Source organism: Euprymna scolopes, chromosome 16, assembly GCF_053919585.1.
Source record: "Euprymna scolopes isolate OS-2025 chromosome 16, ASM5391958v1, whole genome shotgun sequence".
NCBI classification, from domain to species: Eukaryota; Metazoa; Mollusca; class Cephalopoda; order Sepiida; family Sepiolidae; genus Euprymna; species Euprymna scolopes.
The window spans coordinates 56,635,276-56,662,025 of NC_136497.1; the positions used below are offsets into that span (position 1 = coordinate 56,635,276).

General features: G+C 31.7%; 1 protein-coding gene across 6 annotated transcripts in view; it reads right to left on the minus strand.

Moving 5' to 3' along the window:
- LOC145295980 (sorting nexin-29-like) overlaps positions 1–26,750 on the minus strand; it is a 122,880-nt gene that overhangs the window by 58,713 nt on the left and 37,417 nt on the right. Inside the window, exons 2-4 of one of the 6 annotated variants that reach the window (XM_080141919.1) lie at positions 22,459–22,584; positions 11,693–11,838; positions 1,302–1,366 (exon numbers count right to left, since the gene is read on the minus strand). In XM_080141919.1, the coding sequence (XP_079998045.1) occupies positions 1,302–1,366; positions 11,693–11,783 (156 nt within the window). In that variant the 5' untranslated portion in view covers positions 11,784–11,838; positions 22,459–22,584. Of the gene's footprint in view, positions 1–1,301; positions 1,367–11,692; positions 11,839–17,296; positions 17,332–17,732; positions 17,789–22,458; positions 22,585–26,750 lie in introns of those variants that run through there. The other 5 variants (XM_080141920.1, XM_080141922.1, XM_080141921.1 and 2 more) reach the window with 5 other exon arrangements.

Sequence of the window (26,750 nt, forward strand, 5' to 3'; positions counted from 1 at the left end):
TTTGCTTGTATTCCATTATTCAATAAATGATCCATTCTATATCTACCAATATATAGTTTTGTGACTTCATTTCATACTCTTGTTGTCCTATATATATATATATATATATATATATATTATATATTAATGAAAAAGATATAACTTATAGAAGAAATTGTCTACAATGTGAAAATATTCCACATAGTTAGGACTACTGAAAATATGAAAAAAAAAAAATTATTTTGTATTATTTACTTTTAATTTACACTTCTTTCATTAGAGATGCATGTATAAAGTCCAGATATATTTTGTGAAAAAAATCCTCTTCAACTCACAAAGAGTTGAAGAGGATTTTTTTCACAAATTTTGCAGCATGCAATAATGGCAGCTGCAAGGTTAAAGAATTAAGTCTGCAGTGAATATACACGGCAGCAAAAAAAGAAAAAATTCAAACAATCTGAAATATCCATTTAAATTAATTATATGTAAAGCAATTATATTCTAAAATAAGCAAATGGATGGCAAAAAAAAAAAAGATCTAATTAATCTAAATACAATAAATGAATTTAAAATGCAATCATAACATAAGTGAAATAGATACGTTGACCCCAAATTGTTTGAATTTTGTTCTGCTGCGATGCACATTCACTGCGAACCTAATTCTCTAACTTCACAGCTGCTAAGGGAACAAGATTTGTCATGCATAGCTTAGGTTTTCATATAGTATTATGGTGTAGAGTGATCGTCTCCTATCTACCAGGTTTCCATGGGGGGATTAGGGGAACCACCTTAAGATATGTAAATACTTAATAAGCAATGCCGGACCAAATGGCAGCCTACTCAGAGAGTGTGTGTGTGTGGGCTACATCCTGGTCAGATGTATTTCCATGAAATGCACACAGATACCTGTTGTAAAGCGTGGTCTTGGTGAGTGTCGACCGCTATAAAAACTGATTGACCGATTCCATCAAGTGGGGACTGTTGGCCGTTGTTGGTGATCCACATAGTGTCAATCATGAATAAAATTGTTAGCATTAGGAAGGGCATCTAGCTTCAAAACTTTGCTTCAAAGAAAATTGTTTGAAATCGTTTTTTCAACAACAAGAAGGCAGCTGAAAACGGAAAATGTTAAACCGCGTGGTAAAAAGTAAGATTGAAGAAATTCATACATTCAATTGTGAGGGAATGTGTTTTCACAAAGCATTGGCAAGAAAATCAATTCGTATCTTACGACGAAGATCTGTTTCCCTATGCGTTAGGCAAGCGAGGTCCTCTTTCTCTCCTCATAATACAAAAGAAAGAAAACTAATGTCTTTTCTTACCTGCTTGACAGCATCCAAGAGTCGTGTAAGAAGACTTTGTCTCTCTGCCAAATGAAAGTCATAGTCTGAAAATAAATATTCAAATTTTATTATTTTTTTTTAAAGGTTCAGAACATAAAACAAGCTACTAATACTTGGATACCAACATTCATTAAGATACAAAAAGCAACAACAAAAACTCAGTAGAAACATTGCATAAGATAAGACAATGATAGCAATACTGAACAATAAACAAACACTACAATACCAATACTAGGTAATAATAACACGTCATTTCTCCCTGGTGCAATCAAAGTTATAGTGAGTAGATTAAGGTGAAAAAGGAGTTTGGTGGATGGAAGAGAAGAGCATTTGATTAAGCAGGTAGAGTACATAAAATGGCAGAAAGATATATGTGTCTATGAATGCCTGCACATAACCTAAAAATATATCAGAAAAATATTATGATGGCAAAAACTTTAAAAGTTGAAATAAAATTATTGATTAAAATAATAGATGCCCACAGAGACATAATAAATAAATGAAATTTAGAACAAGTATTCTATTATATCATTCAAACACAGTAGTGTTTGAATATATGTTTAAGTGGCAGTTTTAGTCATTTAGAACTATTTAAAGCTTCACCTCTCACTCATTTTTCGACCAAATTTCAAACAATTATTACAGTTTATAGATCACCTTCCCAGCTATACTGTGAAAAAAAAAAAAAAAAAAAAAAAAAAAAAAAAAGTTTTAATTTTCCTTCAGTAAAACAAAAGTTATGACGGTATTCAAAATCATAAAAATATGTAAGGAGGTGAGCGACGTTTTTTATGACTGGTTTCCATAGCAACCACGTCGCTTCAGCAACTACTGTTGCTACTAATTCACTGCTATCACGGAAAGAGAAGTAACAAGTGAAAGAGAGAGTGAAAGCATGAGAGAGAGATAGTGGGGGCTAGGGTTAATGAAAGCAGACGAGTGCCGTACATTGTTATTACATGTGTTTATGGGGGCAAAAAATAAGACTGAAATTAAACAAAGAACAAGTGAATTTATTGGAAGCCTGGAAAAATTATGGATTATAAAAATAAAATGCGAGCATGAAAAATAATATGGTTAAGCTTAAACATCGAAAAGTAAAGGACAAGATATTCTAGTAAAAAATATAATAAATTTATAACTTAAAATATTGCAGCATTAAAATTTTTTAAAATTCAATTTAACATTATATAATCAGTTCTTAATGCTGCCATATTTTAAGTTATAAATTTATTATATATTTTACTAGAATATCTTGTCCTTTTCTTTTCCAATTTTTACAACTAGTCCTTTATTTTTCCATGTTTAAGCTAAACCATATTACTTTTCATGCTCGCATTTTTCTATTGTAATTTCAGAATTTTTTTGAGATGAGGATTGATCAATATATATTTGGACTACTGTTCTCATCTTGAATGTAATTCTCACAATGTTCTGATAGATTTAACCTCTTAAGCGTCTTTCAGGTGTGTCTTATTAAACTCTGAAATCTGTTCACATGGACCCATGGCACAACAGATAAAGTGCTAAGTATAATCAGTTCTAACTGAAAATCATAGTCTGAAAATAAATATTATAAAATCATATTTTTAAATAATAGAAAATAAAAATGAAGATTTAATTCTCAGTACAAGCAATACTAAGAATATAATTATGAATTATTTAATACATCTTGGTCATGGCCAACGGAATGAGAACAGTCTATCCTTGTGGGTTTTAAATAACAGGTTCCATTTGAAATTCTGTATAGATTTCAGAGTTCAACAAGATACACCTAAAGAAGGTCAGAAATTACAGCAGCCGAACTATTGTGAGAATAACACCCAAGATGAGACCAATTGTCCAAATAATAAAAATGATCCAACAGGGGGTTCTTTGCGTTGTTGCAGATACCATGAGTTATTTATCTTCTTTTTTTTTTTTTTCTAATAAAATATTTTCTAGGGAAGCCTAAATCTTATCAAAAAAGTTTTTACTTCCAATTTTCATGAATTTTAAACAAGATTATTGGAAGTGCTAGTAATTTATTAGTAAAATAAAATTTTTACAAGAAATGAATATGATAAAAAATACATAGCATAGGGTTTTATAATTAGCATTAAATAAGAGTGTCAGTGATCACCACCAGCTTCAAGGTTTTTGAGTGCAAACTATATTAACTGATTTCACACCCTATGCTATATACTTTATCATATTCATCATATTGATGTGTTAACTGCGCAGAGACAGAGAAATAAGCGGCCATAATTAACATGTGTCTGCTGTAATAAAACAGTGGCATGCAGCCTTAGAATCATCTATGAGATAAATTTCACCTGTCTGTTTAAATGTATCTATGTATGTTTATATGCTTGTATATATATATATATATATATATATATATGTATGTTTGCCTAAAACTTTCAACAGAGGCGACGGATTTTCATGAGATCAGTATCATTTTGAAGCTCAATGTCTCGGACGACAAATATTGAAAAGTTAGCCAAAAACATTAATTCTTTCACCATCAACTGGGCAGTTTTCTACAAGGAGGGGTCGATTTTTTGCGAGCCATTTTTGCAAGATATTGTATCGGTTGGATTGACTTTGCCTAATTTTAATGTTCCCGAAGTTCATGGAGTAGAGGTAAGACGTCAGGTTTTCTTTCACTTTCTTTTTTCCGCCTTCGCATCACGGGTTCGAGCATGCCTGCCTACTCCCACTTTTTTTTTTTTGCTCAACACACACCTCCAAACACCCAGGCACTGCCGGGCACCCAGACTAGGTTAGATATAAGGTAATAGTGATTATGCAAATTTAGACATCCAAAATGGCAGAATAAAAGGAGATGGATTTTATTTATTTGAGAGACTTGTTTTTGAATGAAATAGTTTCCTTGTGTTTTCTTATTGGCGAAAAAAGAACTACTGCTGCTTTTGTAAAGAAATAATTCGGCTCGGTTGTGTGTTCTTTCAAAATGATTTATGTGACCAAAATAGGAATTAATTACCTAAATACATCTTTCAGTCAGGTAAATTATATTCATTTCTTGTAACAATTATATTTCAGTAATAAATTATTTAATTTTTTTTTTTTAACAAAAAGTTGCTCCAGACAAAACATGAAGCCAACTTGATGTAATGAGCTAACCCCCCCCCAAAAAAAAACCAAAAACATTTTAACTTAAAATGTGAGTCAACAATAAGATGAATAGATTCTGAACCAGAAAACGGTAATTCTCCCTTTTTGCCAAAAACATTGCTCATGGAATGTAAGGACTAAAGAACAAAATAAGAGAGACAAGAGTTATGAGCCTGCCAAAAGTAAACCCATAATAATAATAGGGAATTAAATTTAACCTGTCTAAATTCAAACCAGTCAGAATTAAATGTAGTCATGTAAGCTATACATCAGAAAGTTATTTATTTATTTATTTTTGAAAAATCACTCAAGTTTATGTCTGAAGATATCACAAATTTGTTTAACATTTGCAGTGTTGTATTTTAATATCCTAAAATGACTAAATACAGAGTTGGGGAATTTTGATAAAGAAAAATATTAATATTGCTTAATTTTCGTAAACATCGTATACACTTACTCGTAAAAAAAGAAGAAAAAAAAAAGATTTGTCAGAATAGACAGTTGTATTAGGAAGTCAGAATAAGGAGGCTTGTTTAATTATTTAGGGAGCATGGACAACAAGGAAACTCTCATACACAATCATGTTGGATGCAAATAAGCGGGGCAACTTAAAGTAAGCTTGAGTAGAGAGGGTCTGATTAGGCCTCTGCTCACTAAGTGTGGAAACAATTTTCCACAAAATTGAAAATACTGAATTATAAATAAGAATTAATCTCAATATAAGCAAGAGATATCTAGAGTATTATTGGAATCCATGGCGCCCAGATGCCCTCCCCTTGGAGATCTTTTCACACCAAGAACCAAAACCCTAACAAATGAACATAAAATTCCCAGCACGAACCCAGACAAAAATCTCTTAGAATTTTTAGCACATATACACTGTGTCAGAAAAGGTTTATTCTTTCTTTTTTTTTTATTTCATAAAAATTATATTGCCATTTTGTATGCAGATTGATCAACTATTACATTATAACATATTATAAAAAAAAAAAAAAAAAAATTTTTTTTATGTTCAACATGGGTAAGACCATTGTCTGATGACTTGCATCCTTCTATGATCAAAGAATACATTGTGGATCAGGAGAATGTTTGTCGTGCTAATCGTCAACAAGATCAGCAACAAAACCCTGACAGGATCTAGTGCGTGAAGTCTACAACAAAATATGAAAGTAACTGACATATTAAAAAAGCTATACAAGTTTTTACATATAAAAAAACATATACTAACATCAATTCCATACATTAGTTAGCCTGACGAATCATCCCAAGGTGGACACACAGAAAATTCTATGTAGCTGGATTGCCATATATATTTTCATAACTTAATTCTTTTTAATTAAATGCCAGTGGATTGCGAGTTCATTACACACAGGATTAAAATAGGTTAAGCTGAAAAATGTTGAAGAATCCTGGTTTAGATAATTCTACTCAACTTATCTATCTTGACCTTTATTCATAAAGTGTGTAACAACAAAGTAGGTCTAAGGGTTGTAAATGCAGTCAGATTGTCATCTATAATAATAATAATAATAATAATAATAATAATTATTATAATCTATACAATACTAATAAGTTATATAATAGTTAGGGCTAGAACAACAGAATATTCTCATCAACCTTCTGACTCTTGAGTATACATCTGACACAGACACAGTTAATCAACTGAGAACCTCAACACTGTATGTAAAAACATATAAGATATCAACGAATATATACTTGAGAGTCAAAACAACAAAAAGAATATTCTGTTGTCCTAGCCCTAATAATAATAATAATAATAATAATAATAATAATAATCAATATAATAACACACTAAGGCATTTCATGTTCGTACATTTCCAAATTTACTTTCACACACATGTACAAAAATGAGATCATCTGACCTGCAAAAATGGTGATCGGTGATTAATCTGATGTTGTTAAGGTAAACGAGTTCAAAATTACCCATTTTAAAATAAACTGTTCCAAAATCAAATTATGTGTCCCATCAACTAAAACGGTATCATCTTATATGAATGCATTTCAAAAAGTGACATTCGTTTCTATTGATTTAAAGAATATTTAGCTGACATTTATCATTATGATGAGAAGAATTAAATTGCCACAATTTTAAATAAAGAGACATAATCGATCTATTTAATTATTATTACAAAAGAAGAGTCAGGTCTTCTTAATATCATCAGGTCATTGCAAAAGATTTTGCTGTTTTGTAGAAAGGTCATTTGAAGCCATTGTAATTTATTTTTATTTTTTTTATTGCATTTTCACCCCAGACAAGGCACAGTGCCACTTTGATGTAGGGAGCTACTATCTGGTACATAATTTGTAGGGGGTACTATGTAGGGAGTTGAGCAGCAAGATGTCTGTTTACATTACACTTAAACTTTTGCATGTTAGTACAGTCAGGGAAGCAGGAGCCCAAAAAGGAATTCCATAGTCTAACAGTCCTGGGGAAGAAATTATTAGAGTAGAAGGCTTTCTTACATCTAGGGATTTCTACTGTGTAGGGGTGGGATTTTGCTGCTTGTCGGGTGTATTTCCATCGTGGGGGCACAAGGGCTTGAAGTTCGTCGAAGCATTCACCATTAAAATACTTGTAAAACAAGCAGACCGATCTATTTTTATTATTTTTTGCATATTGTTATTACTTAAACTTATCATGATTAATTTATAAATTTTTCTTCCGGATTATTAAAGGATCATTCATATTTTTCTCTAATATTTTCACACATGTTGACCTGAAAACTATCTTTAATCAACAGAAAGGCAGTCACCTTCCATCATGATAATGCTCTTTCTCACATAACACTATTGACCAAAGATCTCCTAGCAGAAATAGAGAAATGGTTTGGAAATTTTGTCACATCCTGCATATTCTCCTAACTTAGCTCCTTTGGATTATCACTTATTTCAAGGATTACAAAACAATTAAGATGGACTTGGGTTAACATCACCAGGGAACATTGAACACAAGTTAGATTCATATTTCACATAAAAACCTAAACAATTTTACAAATGAAACAAACTCACTAGCAGTATAACCTGGCCTTGCTCGGGGATTGCTTTGATGCCTTTTTTATGCTTATTTTGATCTGTATCTTTGGTAATTCTAATATTTCTTTTCATTTTCTTTTTTTTTTTGTAATCCTAAAATCATTTTAGAAAATTTTGGTTATATTAACACCTTTGATCAACGTAGCCCCCACACAGTGGATGCAACATGCCAGCAACAATCCAATTTGCCTGATTTGTCTTCCAGCTCAAAGCCAACTACTTTGGTGAAATTTTGGGGGCCATGTTTTCTTGAACCGTATGCGAAAGAAACCACAGGATCAACATCAACTATCTATTCGTTGTAAGAATTTATGTGGTTGTTGCTGTATAGTTCTAAAATTAGTCAACTGTGTTGAAAAATTCCTTATCTTACGTTGCCTGGCATACTACTTGTGCTTGGTTGTTGAGGGGGGGGGTCTATGTTTTGATAAACTGACATACAAGAAACCTCTGAATCACATTTTCTCTAAATATGTGTGTAGACTGTTTTGCAATTTCTTCAGGATCAGTTGCTTGTTCAATGGACGTTCAAAAACAGAAAAAATTTACTTTTGCACTGCTAAAAAACACGCAAATTTTCAAGGCTTATAAAAAAAAAGAAAAAAAAAAATTTACGTGCAAAGTTTGAACTTACAGATCACGTCATGCAAAAAAACAAAAACAAAAAAAAAAACACGCTATCAACTTACTCACAGTAGAATTTTCATGGCCCGTTGTTCTATCATTGTTGCTAAGCAGCTACATAAGAAAAATGGCTTTACCGATGATAGACAAATTAAAATAATGGTTTTGGATTATCAGTAATTATCGGGGGTATTCGAGGCAAAACTTAACTAAGATCACTCCTAGACTTATGCACTAAAATTCTGTAAATTTTAAAGAAAATCTGTTCAGCCATTTCGGAGTCTATAAGGAACTCACACACACAAAGTTGCATTTATATAATTGTAGAGAAGAGATTAACAGATGAAACAGAGAGCAAACGATCATTATTATGAATAAAGATTTTCAAAAATACAGTTTTTCATTTTCAAGATTAAATTTTAAATCTACACAAACTTTTGCACCGTCCTAATAATATTGACTTTGATTGGCATTTATTATTTCAAAAGCAATATTATTATTATGCCGAAAACACTGTGTAAATGATAATAATAATGATATTGAAATGCATCAAGTATATCTTTATATTTTGTCTGTAACACTAAAAAAATCTAAACACAGAAAGAAGATTCTGAGCAAGTTTTTCAGAGCAGTGAGACAATGGAATTCGCTTGGGTAATTTGAGAAAATTAATAAAAATCAAGTTACTTAAATTCTTGTGTAATTCATGCACTAAGGAAAGAACTTAATATCTGTGGCCTTCTGCCAGTCAAATGAAAGTAATCTTTTTTTTCTTTATGACCATAAGGCTGCTTGGATGCATATATTCACAATATGTCCTTTGGAGATTAAAAAGTGGATCTTGGATTTACTTTCGGCAACCACGTAAATCTTGCTTACCTTATATTGTCCTTTAATCCTTATATTCCATGAGCAATGTTTCTGACAAAAAGGGAAGAATTGCTGTTTTCTAGGTCATAATCTATTCCAGCTAACTCTTATTGCTGCCAAGTTTTTGATCTTGAAATAGTATATACAGTAGAAACCCAGGATACGGCATCAAAAATTAGTAACAAAATACAGTACAGTATATAATACACACGTATATAATCAAATAACATTATAAATAACACCGTAAGGTGGAGCTAATACTGTAACCATGCGCCGGGAAAACATTGTATTCCACATCGTAACCTGAAAAAAATGTATCCTAGGATCACCGTATACTGGGGTTTTACTGTATATTTTAGCTCCTTAAATTAAGTAGCTTCATGCTTTGTCCGGAGTGATTTCCATAAGAAAAAAAAAAGAAAAAAAAAGATAAAGAGATTTTAAGGATGCAATAAAATAAGGTATCAGTTTATTTTGTTAATATGGAGTTTGAGTGATTCTTTTAGTATATGCTCAAACCGGTGCTTACACTGCCCTTCATCAACTTTTGAACATAACTTTTATTTCAAATATGTCTTACTCTCAGATGTCACTTTCTCGCTATATAACCAGGGTTGTAGAGTTGGAATTTTCGACTCCTAATATTCCAAAAATTCCAACTACTGCATTATTTTAAAACGTTTCCATATTCACACTGTGTGTCGATTCTTTAGAGATGAGAAAAAAAATCTGATTCCAACTCCTAGCATTCTTATGAGTCCGACTCCAACCAAAACCTCCAACTCCAAAATTTAAATGCATATAAAATACACACTTAATTCTATTTAGCTTCAGGGTATGAGTGAGGTGGGGATGAGTGATATTGATTCCAATAATGCTGAAAGGTCCTGGATTTTTTAAATGAAGCATGATTGTATTATTTGAATTCTTTGGATTACTGTTCTTATATTGAGCGTTATTTGCCCAGTGTTTCAGTTGACACAACCTCCAATCTTCTTCAAGTGTATCTTGTTGAATTTAGGAATCTCTGTTTGGGGAATCTGCACAGCATCTCAAATAGAATCCTTCATTCAACCTATGTGGGTAGTATGATCTCGCTTCATCAGCTATGGAGCCTATTTTTGTTTCTAGATATAAATGTTACTTTTTATTACATCTTTTTTTCACCAAATCCTTTTTCATTAGAAAAATGCAGTAATAGACAATAATATTTACATCTGGAAACAAAAATAGGTTTAAGGTTCCTAAAATTCATACCAGAGATTTTTACCCAGTCATGACTGATGGTGCAAAGGGTTGAATAAATGATTTTGTTCGAAATTCCATGCAGATTCCCAATTTCGACAAAATACACCTGGAGAAGGTCAGAAGAGGCAGCGACTGAAACATTGTGCAAATAACTGTAGCATAAGCAATGCTGGACGATGCCAGATAACCTTGCTAGCCTAGAATAAATTGGTTGTTTGAAATTAACTTCTAGTTGAAAGAAATGTTTATATGAATATAAACTAGAAAGATAATGTTTAGAGAAATAGTATAAGTAAAATGGATTTTAGAATGATTAAAACAACAATAATTAAAAATAGGCCTGACCTCTAGCAGTCTGACTTAGTCTGACATAGAAACCACTTAAGATGATGTGGATATTAGGAGAAAGTTTGGAAATATATGTATCAGTTAGTCAAGAGTCGGGAGTCAGAGAGAGCAGACCAAGTCAGGAGTCAGAGTGGAGAAAGACAGTAGTGGCTCCAAATAGAGGAAAATGTTGATAGTAAAAAGCTAGGACTAGCATTGCAGCTTTCAAATGGAAGAAACATCTGGAATAAAGCTGCTGTAAATACCACCACAACTTTGAGATGTACGACTCTTCATTTTTAGCTTTTACGAGGATCCGTCAAAACAAAAGCAAAGATGGACCAGATGCATTCCTGATTGGCCAGATGTTAAACACCAAATACATGTTATTCGTCCTTTGTGTAGTAAAAGTATTTATGTATATTCTTATCCCGTCATAAAAAGTATATAAAGGTACATACACACAACAAACTTTAGATTAGACAATCACAACGCTAGACGGTCATAGACGAACACGTGTGTGTGTGTGTATATATATATATATATATATATATATATATATATATACACACACACTCTCTTACAATCTAACCTTTTGGTCAAGATCAAAGTGTAATATCTGTTCTTCAGATGCTGCACTTCATTTTCTTGTTCTCTTTCGGTGGAGGAGAAATCCTTCACGACTGAGACAATTTTTATTTTTGTACCTTTTCTCCACGTTAAAAAACGACCATGGTGTCTAACTCTGTCCCGTGGGGAGGCATAGTAAATAGGTACAATCTAACCACTAAAAAACTCAAGTATACTTAATATACACCAACAATATTACATAACACTTAAGATGAGAACAGTAGTCCGAAGAATCCAAATAATATAAATAAAAAAAAATCTCTCGCTTACATTAAGAATGACCCACTTCTGTCACTAGTGGGTTTAATACAAAAAAAAAAAAAAACAAGGGAACTTTGCTATAGAAAAGATTTTAAAAAAACGTATAAGCAGTTCAGATAAAGAAAGAAAGATTATTTAAATTAGTTTAAAAGAACAAGGTGAAAAAAATACTGAAGAATTTTGGAAAATAATTGTTAGTTGCTCAGACTAAGATTATTTTGAGAAGTTAAGCGTACCTCTTTGCTTTGAAATGGGTGACTTGCTGCGACTTTCATTAAGAACATGTTTGTGCGTTTTAAGTTGATAGTCATCATCTGTAGCAGCCATGGCAGCTCAGATTTAGATTGCGTTGTTACAACAACCTAAACATCAATTGAGACATCTGAAAGTGAAATTATCGGAGTTTTATTTTAAATATAAACATAGTTCCTCTTAGACTATAGAATTATCAAACCAGGAATCAAATCATTCCAAGACAGTTTGGAAATTTAGAGGCAAAAAAAAAAAAAAAGTAAAGAAAACGGGCCATGTTTTGGAGTTTTATAAGAAGATTCTTCCAATTTAGGCTTTACAGTTCCTCAATCAATTGTATGGCTTCAAATAGTATTTGATTTAATAAAACAATTGAAAAAAATTTGTTGTTTGTTTTTCCACGGAGATCTAACGAAAATATGGAAAAGTGGTTTCCTTGGTGGTTGATGTGAGAGATTGTCCGATATCACCAAACAGTTTCACTCTTGTTGTTGCAATGCCATTCGTATGTATGCTATATATATATGAAGTTGAAAATGCGTTGGCTTGTAGAAGCATCTTGGAGTAAATGGAAAATATAGAACAAACAGACAAACTGTTTTAAAACAAGCTAAGATGCAAAAAAAAAAAAGAAAAAAAAAAGAATATTTTCTTTTTTTTTTTTTTAAAGTTGAAATATTAATTAATTTCGAACTTAAAATCCTTCATCAGAGAAAGAGTTCCTTAGTTTTATATGTGCACACACGCGCGCGCGCACACACACACAGCATAATCATGTTGACACATGGGTTCTCATTAAATCACCAAAGTTAAGCAACGTTGATCCCGGTGCATATCATATCGGACACTGTATGTAGGAGGATGTTGACACCTCCCTGTAAAAAATTTAATGCCATCATCTTTGAATGAGATATACAAACGACTGGGAACTGCTTGTAAATTTGATATTCCCATTATTCTCTTTCTTTAGAGAAAGTTGATTCAACCTGTCTAAGGTGAGTGCCACTTCATTTTTTTTTTTTTAAATTTTAATTTTCAATGCCATTCAACCTAGTTGGAATGAACTGAACTCTTCCTGAGTCTGCACCACATCCTAGACCGTGGCAGCCCATGCACAATATTCGTGAGCAAAGTTACACAAGATGGCTAACCAATTGTGATTCCACTGACAAAAGCCAACCACCTGTGAACTCGAGAGCTCAGCCAAGTTCTTACTTGATTGTTGTTGTTTAGGTGCTTGACTGTCCACTGGTATGTTTGCATCATTCAGTTAAAGAATCAGGAAAGATTATATTGCAAATTAATTTTACCTTTGGGAGATGAACTGCATGCTTGAACCATCAAAGATGTCATTGAAACAAGACTTGCAGTAGTGAGCCTCTCTCTTATCACCACTTTATACCTTGGTAGTTGCACACAGCTAGTTTCATTAAATGACTGTCTTTGGACTTAGGAAGTCTAATGTCTCTACAGAGTTGGAAGACAAAAACATGTCGGTCAGTCAAAACCTAATATTTGTTTATTTTGTGCTTCTTGGAATGCTTAATGATAGATCTGGGATCGATAGTAGGAGGCGACAATATCACAAATGGAAAAGAAATTGGAATGTGTAACTTCCAAGATCATCTATTTTCCATATACAAAGGAGAACATCAGTCTTGTAACATATTTAAACTCATTCAATCTGTAAAATTACATGGCATTATTATTATTTTTGATTCATGGGAGTTTTCTCGTTCACTCTTTTTTAGGGAAGGAGTAATCATCAACTTATTTAATATCTTTGGATTTATCTATATCTCACTAAAGACAAATTAATTTTTCTTTCAATATTTATTTATATATATTCACTTTATTCTATGTTATAACTTAATACCTATTGTTAAAATTTCACAAAAATCAAAGGTATCTGAATTTTCAAGGGCTTCTACCTCTTCTTTGCCCCCCCCCCCTGCATAAAATTAAACATAACCCACATTACCCACCCTTATACCTAGCAGATGTGTTCCAAAATTCACAGTGATTGGTTAATTAGTTTCAGAGTGAATCCTATAGTTAAAAATATATACAAATATATACATGCCTAACTTTATATAAATAGAGATAACTGTATCTACACTGCCATTGCTCAGGACACAATGAAGTTGTTTCAGTTTTTCATTTTTATTTGGTTATTTTTAAACTTATACAAATAAAGAAATCAAATTTTAGTCATAAGGTTGATAACTTTTTATATTCTTAAACTAAAAATACGAGTTATTCCTGTTGTTGATTTTTCGATTATAATTGAAAAATGTTTCCATATTATAAATTGTCTGGGTGTGACTACATAATTTAAAAATGAAACTGTAGCAAAGTATATCATGATACTACAATAACAAATAAAAATTGGCTAGTCAGAATCAAATTTGGATATATCAGCCTAAATGCTACTTAGGTCCAACTTTTAAGATCTCTCAATATTTTTATAATATGCATTTATAAATGGCATTATGTATTTGTAGTGCAAAAAGGAAAAACGGATGCGATTGTTTTTACAGTGCTCCCCCCCCCCCATAAAACTAGCATTACAGAAACAACTAAGTGGGAAATTATGTCAGTGCGATATATATATACATACATACATACATGCACACACACATACATACATGCACGCGCACACACAAGTAGGAAAAGTAAACGAGGGAAAATGCACAAAAAATAATACAAGTAAATGACTAAAAGATAAAAAGAATCCACAGTATTAGAAAATTAAAAAAACAAAAACAAAACAATTTATAAAAAACCTGAACCAACTGCAAATCCAGCACTCCAGTTTTGTTGACCTATGAAAAGAACATGTTTAGCATGGCACTGTATCAATCAATCAATCAAATCTCCTACACTTTTTGAATTGCAAACAAAAGTGTAAACACATTGAAAACATTTTTTAAACAAATTTTTACTTCTGCATATCATTACTTACAAAAAAAAGAAAAAAAGAAAAAGAAATATTTAAAAATTTTCTAACTTGAAAAATTACAAACACAAGTTTTTCATAACATCACGTGTCGATATGCAAATTAAATTTAAAAAGAATTTATCAGGTTTTGGTGGAAAGTTTTTTTTTTTTTTCTTTCTTTTGATACGTTCTGACCATTACTTACTCTATAAACAGTTGCAATGCCGTATGCTTAGTTGCATGCATAAACGCATGCTGCAGATAGCAGACTGCAATCGGAAAATATTCAGCTAAAATGAACAACCACACAAGAAATTGGCTGGTTCTTTGAGATAATGTTTTCTTGATTATGAGGTTCCATGCTGTGATTGTGAACCACTTGGAATTTGACAAAAGTTATATTCATTCCACTTGATGAAACCCCAGGGTCAGTCAGTTTTTATGCCCATGGATTAACAGCTGCTAAATCTCAAGTGGTCTTGCAGTGTGATCCAATTGGTATATATATATATATATTATATATTACGGGATGTCTTTGGATTTTACTTGTACAAATGGAAATTCTTTTAACTTTCTTGAAGTTTTACATTTGGATTTTACCGTCACTGGATTTTTTATCTTCCACCAGACTATCCATTCATGTGTAATCACCTTTTTCTTTACCATATTCCCTCTGCTTAACTTATTTTGTTTTCAAGTAAGATCTTTGACTTACTTGTTGTTTCATCAAATACTTCTGCATGCAAAATCCGATCCCGCATTTTGCTAATTCCTACCCTCTGATGAGGAGAGTATTTCTTCGAAACTCCGCGGATTAAGGACTATCCATTTATCTAGTGTTTCCTTTTCAGATTAAATATGTTTTTAACTCATTTCAAAGTGTTTTTTAACATATTTTATTAACTTTTTGCTCATATATATATATATATATTCCACAAAATGGGCAGAGCTGGCCAGTTAAGTCTTTATTGGTTTGAGAGACAGTGAGGAAACAGAGGGGTTGTTTATGCTTTGTCAGAAGAGATGATTGTCCGAATTGCAAATCTGTTATTCAGTAGAGAACAGAATATCATTGTAACGGTCCAAAATAAAACATTGTTACTTGTTTTAAACTTGAGTTGTGATTTTGTTTGGAAAGAAAATCCTTTTGTTATAACAGTGACCAAAACCGCATCATTGACACTTTGACCAGTATCAAAACTGTGCACAGAATTTGTTTATCTCTGATTAGTGTTTTTTTTTTTTTTTATGTTCACAAATTAAACAGATGATAGTTCTCAAGTGCTCTTGCGAGGTGGCCTGCCCCAAATGATGAACAATTTATGTATTCCAGCAAAACAAGCCGAGATGATTAGTTTGGCCTCTATGGGTTTGAAAGAGAGAGGAATTCTTTGGAGCCTTTAGCAGAGGGATTGTTTACGTTTTGTCAGAAGAGATGATTGTCTGGATTGCAACTCTGTTGTTTGGTAGATAAACAGAATATCATTTTAACCTCCCAAAAATAAAACATTGTTATTTGTTTTAGACGTGAAATGTGATTTTGTTTACAAAGAAGATCATTTGTTACAGCAGTAACCGAAACCAAATACTAAATTCAGACAAAGACAATCATACCTTTTCAGTGGTAACACATAAGCAGAAGTTCAGTACCAAATAGAAGGGGATATATTTTTTTGTACATTCATTATAGTGTGATAGTGGATCTACCCTATTCATGACTAAATGGACTATTCCACACACTCTATAGAGAAGATTGGGACAATAACCTTTCTATAATATACTTTTCTGTACTTCTGTTGTCTTAATTATTATCACAACACGTATCAATATGGAATATTATGAAAAATGAATCATTTTAGTGTCTTATCAGTGGACCTGAAGACTCTTGCCCCACTCCGCTCTCTATTTTCATCTTTTTTTCCCAAATTTTTTAGTTCAAATAGACACAAGTCTACCAGATTATAAAAATATAAAAAAATAAAAAAATTTGAAAAGCGAAATTCAGAAAAAGACTAAACTAATTTAAAAAAGGGCTAATTTTGCAAAATTTGGCCTAAAAATATCAAGTGGTTCTAAAATGGGTGATCGATTTACTAGAACATTGCATTAGAAACTGAGCACCCCTTACAAATATTTCAATATTTACTTTTTTTTAAAAATTTCTATCATAATCTGGTAGACTAGTGTTCATTCGATAAAAATCCGCTAAAAAAATTGAAAAAAAAAAAAAAGATGAAAATAAAAAAATAGGGAGGAGGGGGTAAGATTCTTCAGATCTTTTAAGTATAAAAAAATATATATTTTTATAATATATAATATAAAAAAAATATTCCTTTTTAGTAAGTAATAATTATTCGGAATTTTTGAATGGAAAAATAAATGCAATTCTAAGACCCAGTTAGTTTGAAAATACATGTTTATGTTAGTTTCATATATATATATATATATATATATATATATATATTATTGATTTCCAAACTAATAGGTATTATAATAAATGTGAAACAAATTGGAGAGAGAGTTAAAAAAAATAAATAAATAAATAAGGATGAAATAAATAAAAGAATGAATAAAAAAATAATTTAGAGGTGAAACATTTCAAAATGTTAGTGTGATCATCAATTTTGCATTCAAAATACTTAATTACCTTCCTTTAGAGTCTATAAGTTTTATGTTCAAATTCTGTAAATTAAAAATAAATATGTAATAAAAGAAGGTTGTAGTTTGCTTAAAGCATTGTGTGTAGTATATAAATAGGTTTGATGTTTAGACACACCAAGTGAATCCAAAAAAAAAAAAAAAAAAAAAAAAAAAATGTCTGGGTGAAAAATGAGATAATAGATATAGAAAAAAAAACGATATTTTGTAATAGTTTTCTACTTACTGTTTTTTTTTTCATCTTCAATCAAACAGCACACAAGTAAATTAAATGGGCACTTATTTTTGAAAAGAAGGTTTTAACCTAGAAATATTAGAAAAAAAATTTAGACACCATATATAACCATATAACATGACTGGGGACAGTCAGTGACTTTAATATTCCTTTGATACTTCCTCCTTCAAAGGAAGTCAGTTCAACTCACCTAAAATGAATGCAGAACAGCACAACATACACCATATAATACATGATTGATTGAAGATGGAAAAAAGTAAAAAAATAAAAGAGAAATATTATGTATTGTCTTATGTTTTATTGTCTTATGTTTTATTGTCTTATGTTTTATTGTCTTGTTTCTCAACCAGACATTCTTTCAATTCACCTGATGCCCATAAACTTGCATTGTATTGTTATAACCTTAACCTAAAACCTATTTACAGATTTACAATATAAACATTTTTTTTTCTCTTAAAATTTATAAAACAGAAACAAATGCAATTAACAAAAAAGCAACCTGAAAATTGGAGTTATTAGCCACAAATATTGGATTATATTTTGTCTTTCTCAAAACATGAGGTTCAGTAAATACATACTTGTGCAGTATTTGAACTTAAAACTTGATTTGGTCACTAAAATACACAGACAGACAATTTATTACTGGATTAATTAACGTTCAAGATTATAATGGTTAAGATAAAAACCGGATTTAAAATGTGAGCAGGAAAGTTAATCTCCTAGACGCCCTCCATCCTCATTAATTTGCATAATGTTTGTTAGTTTGCTGATGATATTAAATATCAGAGTTTAGTGAGGAAACAAGCTATATTTTATGGTGCTTGTTAAGATAGAATCGACAAAACGAGTTTATTGAATACGTGATTTTAAGCAAAAAACGTACTTATTTAATTGTCACGTCGAAAATAGTAATATGAGATCCAAAAGTTACGAAAATTCACCAAGTAGAACAACTGTTATTGTGTTCTATGGTCTAAAAACAGTACTTCAGCCATTAAAGTGGTGAAAGGGGAGATAAGTATGTCCCCCGTATTTGCAATCTTCAAGGTGTTCACATCTAAGAAAAACGCAATTTGCCCCCATTTTCCGTAAAAATTACTTCTAACTACAAATAACTTTCTACTTGATGGATTTTCGTAATTTTTTGATATATTATTATTTTCATTATTTTAAGTTTTGATATATTATTATTTTCGTTATTTTATAATTTTTGATATATTGTTATTTCCGACATGACAATTAAGTATGCGATATGGTTTTTGCTTAAAACAACATTTTTTTAAAAATCGATCTGTCGACTATCTTAACAAGCACTGTTATTTTTTTCTAAAATATTGATCGAGAGGTAGTAAAGTTAAAATTGTTATCAGTTAAGTCACTGAAAAAAAAAAAAAAAAAAAAAAAGAAGCAAAACATCTTTTAAGAAATGTGAAAAATTCTTTGTTTGAAAAATACAGATGTATACCGATTTATTTGATAAACGTCAATATCCTCTTGACCAAATGACCTATAGCTTTGTCTTGGTTTCAATATCAATTTCGTTTTAATTGATACCACTGTATTAATTTTGGGCTGGAGGTGGGGTGCCAAGATAGAGTCCTAATTGAATTTTCCAAATAAGTTACAGTTAAATAGATTTAGACTAATAAATTTGGATTTTTTGAAAAGTTAATTTATATATTATTTTATTTTTTTTTAATCCTTTGAGACAAGGCTTCATAATTTGTGTATTCGTTTTTTTTTTTTTTTTTGTGGATTGTTATCCTCATCTTTACAACTGTTGGCGTTGAGTCTCTACGGTTCCAGGTGAGCATTGTTTGAAGATAGCGGTTTCAATCCTACCTAAAGCAGGCCAGAGGTTTAGTTGGCCCAAAGTGTGGTGAGACAACAACAACTATGGAAGGCTGTAATTACTGAAAATGCAGTTACAAGACTCAGCGTTTCTATATGTTGTTTGGGAGTAATAATCAAATTCATTCAACTTGTAAATTAATTATGCAAGGAACTCAACTGTACATTTTATCTGGTTTCAGTATTGGCTAGCCATCTTGTGTGACCTACGTCAAGATTAGCACATGTAGACTACAATAGACTGAGATGCTGAGCTTAACTCGACTTGGTTGATAAGGCCCCCCCCCCCCCCGGAAATTGCTCCAGACAAGGCGTAAAGCAACTTGGATGTAAGGAGCTAAAATGAAAAAAAAAAAAAATGATTAATGCAAAGACAGGAGATAACTATTGACCTTTAGTCTTGAAAAGATCAAGGCTACAGGTAGGAGGAAAACAGTCAGCAGGAAAAGAGTTTTACAAGTTTGTAGTTATTGGAAGGAAGTTACTAGATAAGAAGCTGTGTATTACAATGAGATATCAAAACAATGGATTAATGGCGACTACTAGACCAACAAGTGAAACAAGCTGGAACAAAGGAAGCAGGAAATAGATTAGACAATTTTGAAGAACACATGCCATTACAGTATTTATAGAAAAGACCGAGACTAGCAATATCACATCTTTAAGAGAGAAGGTGTAGAGAAGAAAGGATGGGATCAATCAAATTACAAATATGTTTCTACACCTTATCGAGAATCCTTAAATGGGACAGAGATTCACCAGCTCAAATATGACAACAATACTCCATACATGGTCTGATAACAGTATTGTAGAGATAGAGAATAGTCTCAGGTGTGAGAAAATTATGGGGGAACGTTCCAAAAGTAATCCCTCTTATTTAATTCTGCTTGAATGGATCAAAGGGGATTGCATTGTTATGATGACTAAACTTATGCATTCATGACCTGAAAGTTTCCTCTCTTTGTTGCAGATATTGATGGTGTGAGACTCTAAAAAAGCAACCCCTGTCATGGACGTGCATCAGAAACAAAAGATGCATCACTGAATTTCTCCATGCAGAAAAAGTTGAACTGATTAAGATTCACTGACATCTGTCGAATGTTTATGAAGCTGATGCAGTTGATGTCAGCACAATTAAGAGATAGGTTCGTTGATTTAGAATGGCGACAGAAATGCGAATGACAAAGCATCCTCCAGAGACATCAAAAGAGGCCTACAAATGTGCACTGAGAATGGTGATGACTATGTAGAAAAATAATTTCTGAAGAACAAAAAGGTCATTCGTTTTAATGGTACCACTCCTGTTTTTGTAGCTCTTCAATGGTTTCGTTTTTTTAGTTAAAAAAAATAGGAGGCCTTACTTTTGGAACGACCCTCATACAAATATTAATTAGTACCACAAACTGAGCTAGTTAGATGAACACGTGTAAAAATAGTGAAATATCCATCAAATTCGACTTCTCAACGATTTTACAGATAAAATTTGATTAAATTAATTAATAAAACTTAACCGTTTTTCATTCAAGAAATAAATCATTTTCTTGTCTGTTAACACTTGGTTGCCAGAATAACATCCGGCATATTGATATATTGATATAGACTGTTGTGTAGACCTGCCTATGAATGAACTTTTCCACACTTTATTAATACTCCTACCAACTCAGATCAAGAGAATGATGGACTGAGTGAGTGCAAAAGAAAGTATTCTCGTCACTCAGTTACCACAAATATTGATGTCCACATCCTTGTGATTTTTCCTCAACTCTCAGCCAAAACATAGACACTTGTAAGAACACCTGTGGATACACTGGAAAAAATGTATCTGTTTACTAAATAATCAATACACAGCTGAAAGACAGACACCAGAAGGGGCATGGTTACATGTACAAAATCCTAGAATGCTTGGGTATCCAAAAAAGTTATATTAACCAGTTCTGTCAATTTTTGTGTACCTTAAACGACCCTCACTAAGTACTTAACTGATGTAACAAAACAAGATATGCTTATATTTTTATGTTCATTATTCTTCTTTTAAGCACAACAGCAACATACAGCAATTACCTAAGGATTTCTTGTATGGTTTGGTTTTGCTTTATGGCACATCAACTCTTTTCAGGTTATTCAATGCCGAATCCAGTTATTTTGGTAAAAGTTCTTTATATCTTCAAATATTAATTCAGAGTTTGCTTTAGTTATTTTATAAAGGAAAATTGTTGTTTCTGTTTTTGCAGAACATGATTGAGTATTACAATGCTCGGTACATTTTAGGTCAAGAAGCCAGTATCTTCAGACAGCCTGATCTGGTAGCACCAACATTTTTTTCTGGAGTATCAAAAATAGTAGTGCATATGGTATTTTATACTAATATCATAATTAAAAGTCTGGTATTTGGCCTCTTGTAAATTAAACATTGAACACAAGTTGCAATTTTCTCTATAGTTGAGTGGGTAAAATTGACGGTTCATACCTTTTCAAATAGTATTAGCCTGTAATTCAATGGTTCCCAACCTTTTTATTTTAGTCTGCATCCTTTCAAAAATTTCCCTGAAACCTTAAATACAGGGTTGAATTAAATCTATTCAGCCCTGTATTTAACGGTCACTTAATAACAATACTTCACCCTAAAATGAAAACAAAAAGCGAGTACATTGCAAAAAAAACAAAAAAACAAAAACATGTAACATATAGCCAATACTCTATTTTTCATCTAAACTTTTCTCTTGCACCTTCTGTAATCTCGTCTTCCACCCCAGGTTGGAAACCCTGGAATACAATAGATAAAATAGGATTTGAACTCAACAGCTAGTTCCACAGTCGGCAACTGTATCCACTTGACTAATCATGCACCCAGCCATAGAATATAGTCTGATGAAGTGGAGTGAAGGGAGACTAAATTTGTTTGCCACAAAAGGATGGTGTTGGTTGTGCTAGTGAGTTAGAATTAAAATTGACTGTTTCACTTCTACTAAAGGATATAAGCCAATGTTAGTTCATAAGTAGTCACTAAGGAAATGAAAAACTAGCCAGGATAGGACACAAGGAGAGAGACAGATAGATAAAGATACCTTGACTTTCAACTGATAAACCATGTCCCTCAACATTCTTCTGATAGTGCCCAGGACAGGAGATAAATGAAAGATTATCGAGACACGTTGTGGTTTCAGTCAATAAAAATAACTTGCTTTGGTCTTCTTTTCCACGGAGAAACAAAGTGTCAAAAAGTAAAATAAAATTTATATAAATAAAAATGAACAAAAAAAAAAAAAAAGAAATTAATAAAAAAAAAATAAAACAATAAGAAATAAAATAAAAACAGAAGCAATAAACAAAAATTAAATATTTTTTGAAATTTAAAAATATTAAATTAAAAAGAAATACTTTTTGAAAAGTAATTAAAGAAAAATGAATTAAAAGAAATTTCTTTTAAGCAAATGAATTTAAAAAAATAAATACAAATTCAAAAATGAGAAAAAAATAGACAAATTGCTGAAAAATTAAAATGAATCCAGAAATTTAAAAAAAATGAACAATTAAAATGAAAAATAAAAATATTAAATAAAAAATCTGAAAACGTAAAAAAGAAAATGAGAGAGAGAGAGAGAGAGAGAGAGTTTGAATACATATAGTCTTTACTATTCAATAGAACATCTTGCAAGAGATAATGTATAATTTAATGTAATGTGATTGAGACAAAAAAATTGAATGTCTTGCGAGGATTACATATCCATAAGGCAGGCTGGAGTAAGCAACATAATTGTATCAGAGAATGTAAATCAAATAATGCGATCATCGTCCAGGATGATACCCAAAATGTTCACAATTGGATTTCTGAGTGACAGGAACTAAGAAAAATTCTAAGCAAACCGGAAATTTAGAAATCCAAGAGTAAAACATGTATGAAAGAATAGCGTTTCCCCATGTTTACATGTAACAATCATTTTAACATGTAATATGAAACCAATGGAAAAAAATAAACAAGTTTTAATGGCTTTACTTTCAATAGCCTCGTAACTCTTCTTTCCCTTATTTTGTCCTTTAGTCCTCACTTTACATGAGCGAGGTTTCGGACAAAGAGGGAAGAATTACCTTTTTCTGGGTTTTAATCTATCCATCTTACACTTATTGTTGGCTAGTTTTTGACCTTAAAGTAATATCTTCATTTCTTTTTAGCTCCTTACATCAAGTGGTTTCATGCTTCGTCTGGAGCGATTTCTATAAACAAAAAAAAAAACAAGTGACGCATGCATGGTCCCTCAATGAGTGCACAGTGAACGAGGCATAAAAAAAAATGACTAAGTTCAGCATTTGCCCCCTCCCATCCATTTAGCCCCAAAAGTTCCCAGGGGATGTCAAATTCTGGTGAAAATGAACAAATGGTACAGTTTTAGTAAATTTGAGTTCTGCACCACACAAAAAAAGAAATGACTAAGTCCATCACCCTCCCCCCATTTAGCCCCCAAAAGTCCCCAAGGCCATAACATATTTAAATTTGAGTTCAGCACCATGCAAAACTACTAAATAGACATACACAGAAAATTTTGGACAAATATGGTAAAATAGTCCTAAAAATGGTTTTCCCGGAAAATCTGTTCTGTTACTTTTTTTTTTACTCATATCATGTTTAATGTTTGTGCAAATTTTGAAAAAATTCCAAAGCGTAGTTATTGAGAAGTGTGAACGGACAAGGGTGAATTTACCAGGTCCATCCTCCTTTTGTCCGGGGGGGGGGGGAAGGGGGACAAACAAAAATAAAACAAAAAACAATATGAATCTGCAAAGATAAACATATTTTGCTGTTTTTTTTTTGTTTTTTTTGTAATACATTATTTCTTTTTTAATGCTCTGCCTGATAATAAAGCTGCTGGAGATACCATGGATAACAATACCACGTCAGTCACCAAAATTGTTGGCAGCTGATGAGAACAGGGTATTGCATCCCGGTTTTAAATATGCTTAAATATATTTTAATTCATATATTTATTATTACAGAGACAATTCTCTGTTGAATATTATATCCATTGTACCTAATATATAGTACTGCTTTCAAAAGTTAAATAAATAAAATAACTCAGGTGCTATCAACTAGAATCGAAACCAAAACATTTATCACTCCAGATGCATTCTCTACTGCTTAAGCTATCAATAGATAGATAAGAAAGATTTAAAATTAAACCACTTCAAGCTATGAATGAATTTGCGCATGTGCAAAAATAAAAATATTTCAACTTGCGGACATTTCTGTATCTGTGACTCATCTGAACAAACAAAAATTTTACTCGTTATAAACCATTCTTGATATACGATTACTATTTCCTGTTAATTTCAGTGCTATGTGACTACTAGTTTAAGTGTTTATTGGTTAAATATTTTCACACAGACAGACATACATACATATATCTACTGTTTTATTTATATAGATGAGTGGGTGAATTGCTCCTATAAGTTAGGTATCTAGTCACGTTAGAACATTGGACCAACATTTGCCAAAATTAGATAAAAAAAACGAAAACATTTCAACTAAAAATACTAAATTTTTGCAAAATGTCTATATAGGATATCAAAGATCAATGATTATGATTTTTTTTCTTTTCATTTTTTTTTTTATAATGATACTGGGTGAAAGAAATTCAATGGAAAACAGAAAAAAAAGTCAATGTAAGGTTTGAAAAATGTACTTAATAAGATACACGTATGGAAGTGATACCCCTCTGCAATTTTTTTATTTTCATCTTGTTTACATGTTTTTTTTCGAACAGCCACTAATCTACCAGATTATCAAAAAAAAAAAAAAAAATTCAATATTTAACATTTTTCAAGGGGTGCTCCATTTCTAATACATTCCAGTAAATTGATAGATCCCCTATTTTGGAAGCATCAACTTATTTTATTTCGGCCAAATTTTGTGAATTTAGCCTTTTTTTAAAAAGCAGTGTGGCCTTGTCAAAAAAAGCTAAAACCGCAAAATTTGGCTTTTTTAAGCAGTTCGCCCCCCCCTCCCCCTTTTTTTTGCAGTTTGGTCTGGTAAAAAAGGCTAAATTAATAAAATTTGGCCTTTTAAAAAAAAAAAAAAAAAAAAGCAGTTTGGCCTTGTCAAAAAAGGCTAAATTCGCAAAATTTGTCCAAAAAAAAGTCACTGCTTCCAAAATGGGGGGGAACAATTTACTAGAACATTGTATTAGAACCGGAGTATCCCTTAAAAATGTTAAATACTGAATTTTGGGGGTATTTTTGGGATAATCTGGCAGATTAGTGACCATGCGATAATAATCTGCTGAAAAAAAAAAAAAAAAAAAAAAAAAGATGAAAATAAAAAATTATAAAAGAGGGTACTGTTTCCATATGTACGCCCTTAATAAAAATCATTTGATAAAAAATATTTTGTTTTCTAATATTGTTTCATTTTAATTTTATTACGTCAATTTCAATATTGTTTCATTTTAATTTCAAAATTCTTTAACAATAATTATGCCAAATTCAATTGCCAATCAAATTGCATTCTTATAGACCCTCAAATATGTCTCAGTATTTTCCTCATATTCGTTAAATCTAAACTGCAAGAGGGCCAAAAGATGTATATTTTTCAACTCTTATTTTGTTATCACATAACCCCAGACAAAATCAGGTAATCCTTATTTATAATGAGAATAATTAAAAAATAAAAGTTAATTACTTTGTGACAATTCAACATTTAAAAGCATTTAAACTGTTAACGCAACCTTATCGATCATTTGTGGGCTGTGTGCTGGCACCGACACTGTTCTCCCTCTATCTCGCAGTCATGATATTCGAAGTTCCCCAAAACAACCCTGGGATAGATATCAAGTTCAGGTTTTATGGAAGAATTTTCAAATTGCCCAGATTAAAATCAAGACGAATAACCAACACCATCAAAGTGACGGAACTGTAACATGCAGACAACAACATCGCTGTGGCCCAATCCCCAGATGAACTCCAGTAGTCTGTGGACAATTTTCACGCCACGTACTTGTGTTTTGGCCTAACAGTTAACAAGACCAAGACCAAAATACTGGTCCAACCACTGCCAAGGGAAGTTGTGCCAGACTTCAAACATCACTATGGATGGCATCACCATAGTATGCATCGAGCACTTCCCATATCTGGGCAGCATTCTTTCCACTCAAGCTAACGGCTCGAAAGAAATCAAAAATCAACTACAGGCAGGCTACACCGCTTTCGGAAGACTGCCCACCAGGATCTTCAAGAACAAAGATCTAACCATCCAGACAAAGGTGATGGTATAAAATGCCATAGTTGTCTCCATCCTATTATATACGTGCAAGACATGGACCATCTACAGTAAAGACCTTAAAAAAAATTTAACAGTTCCACCAGAAAA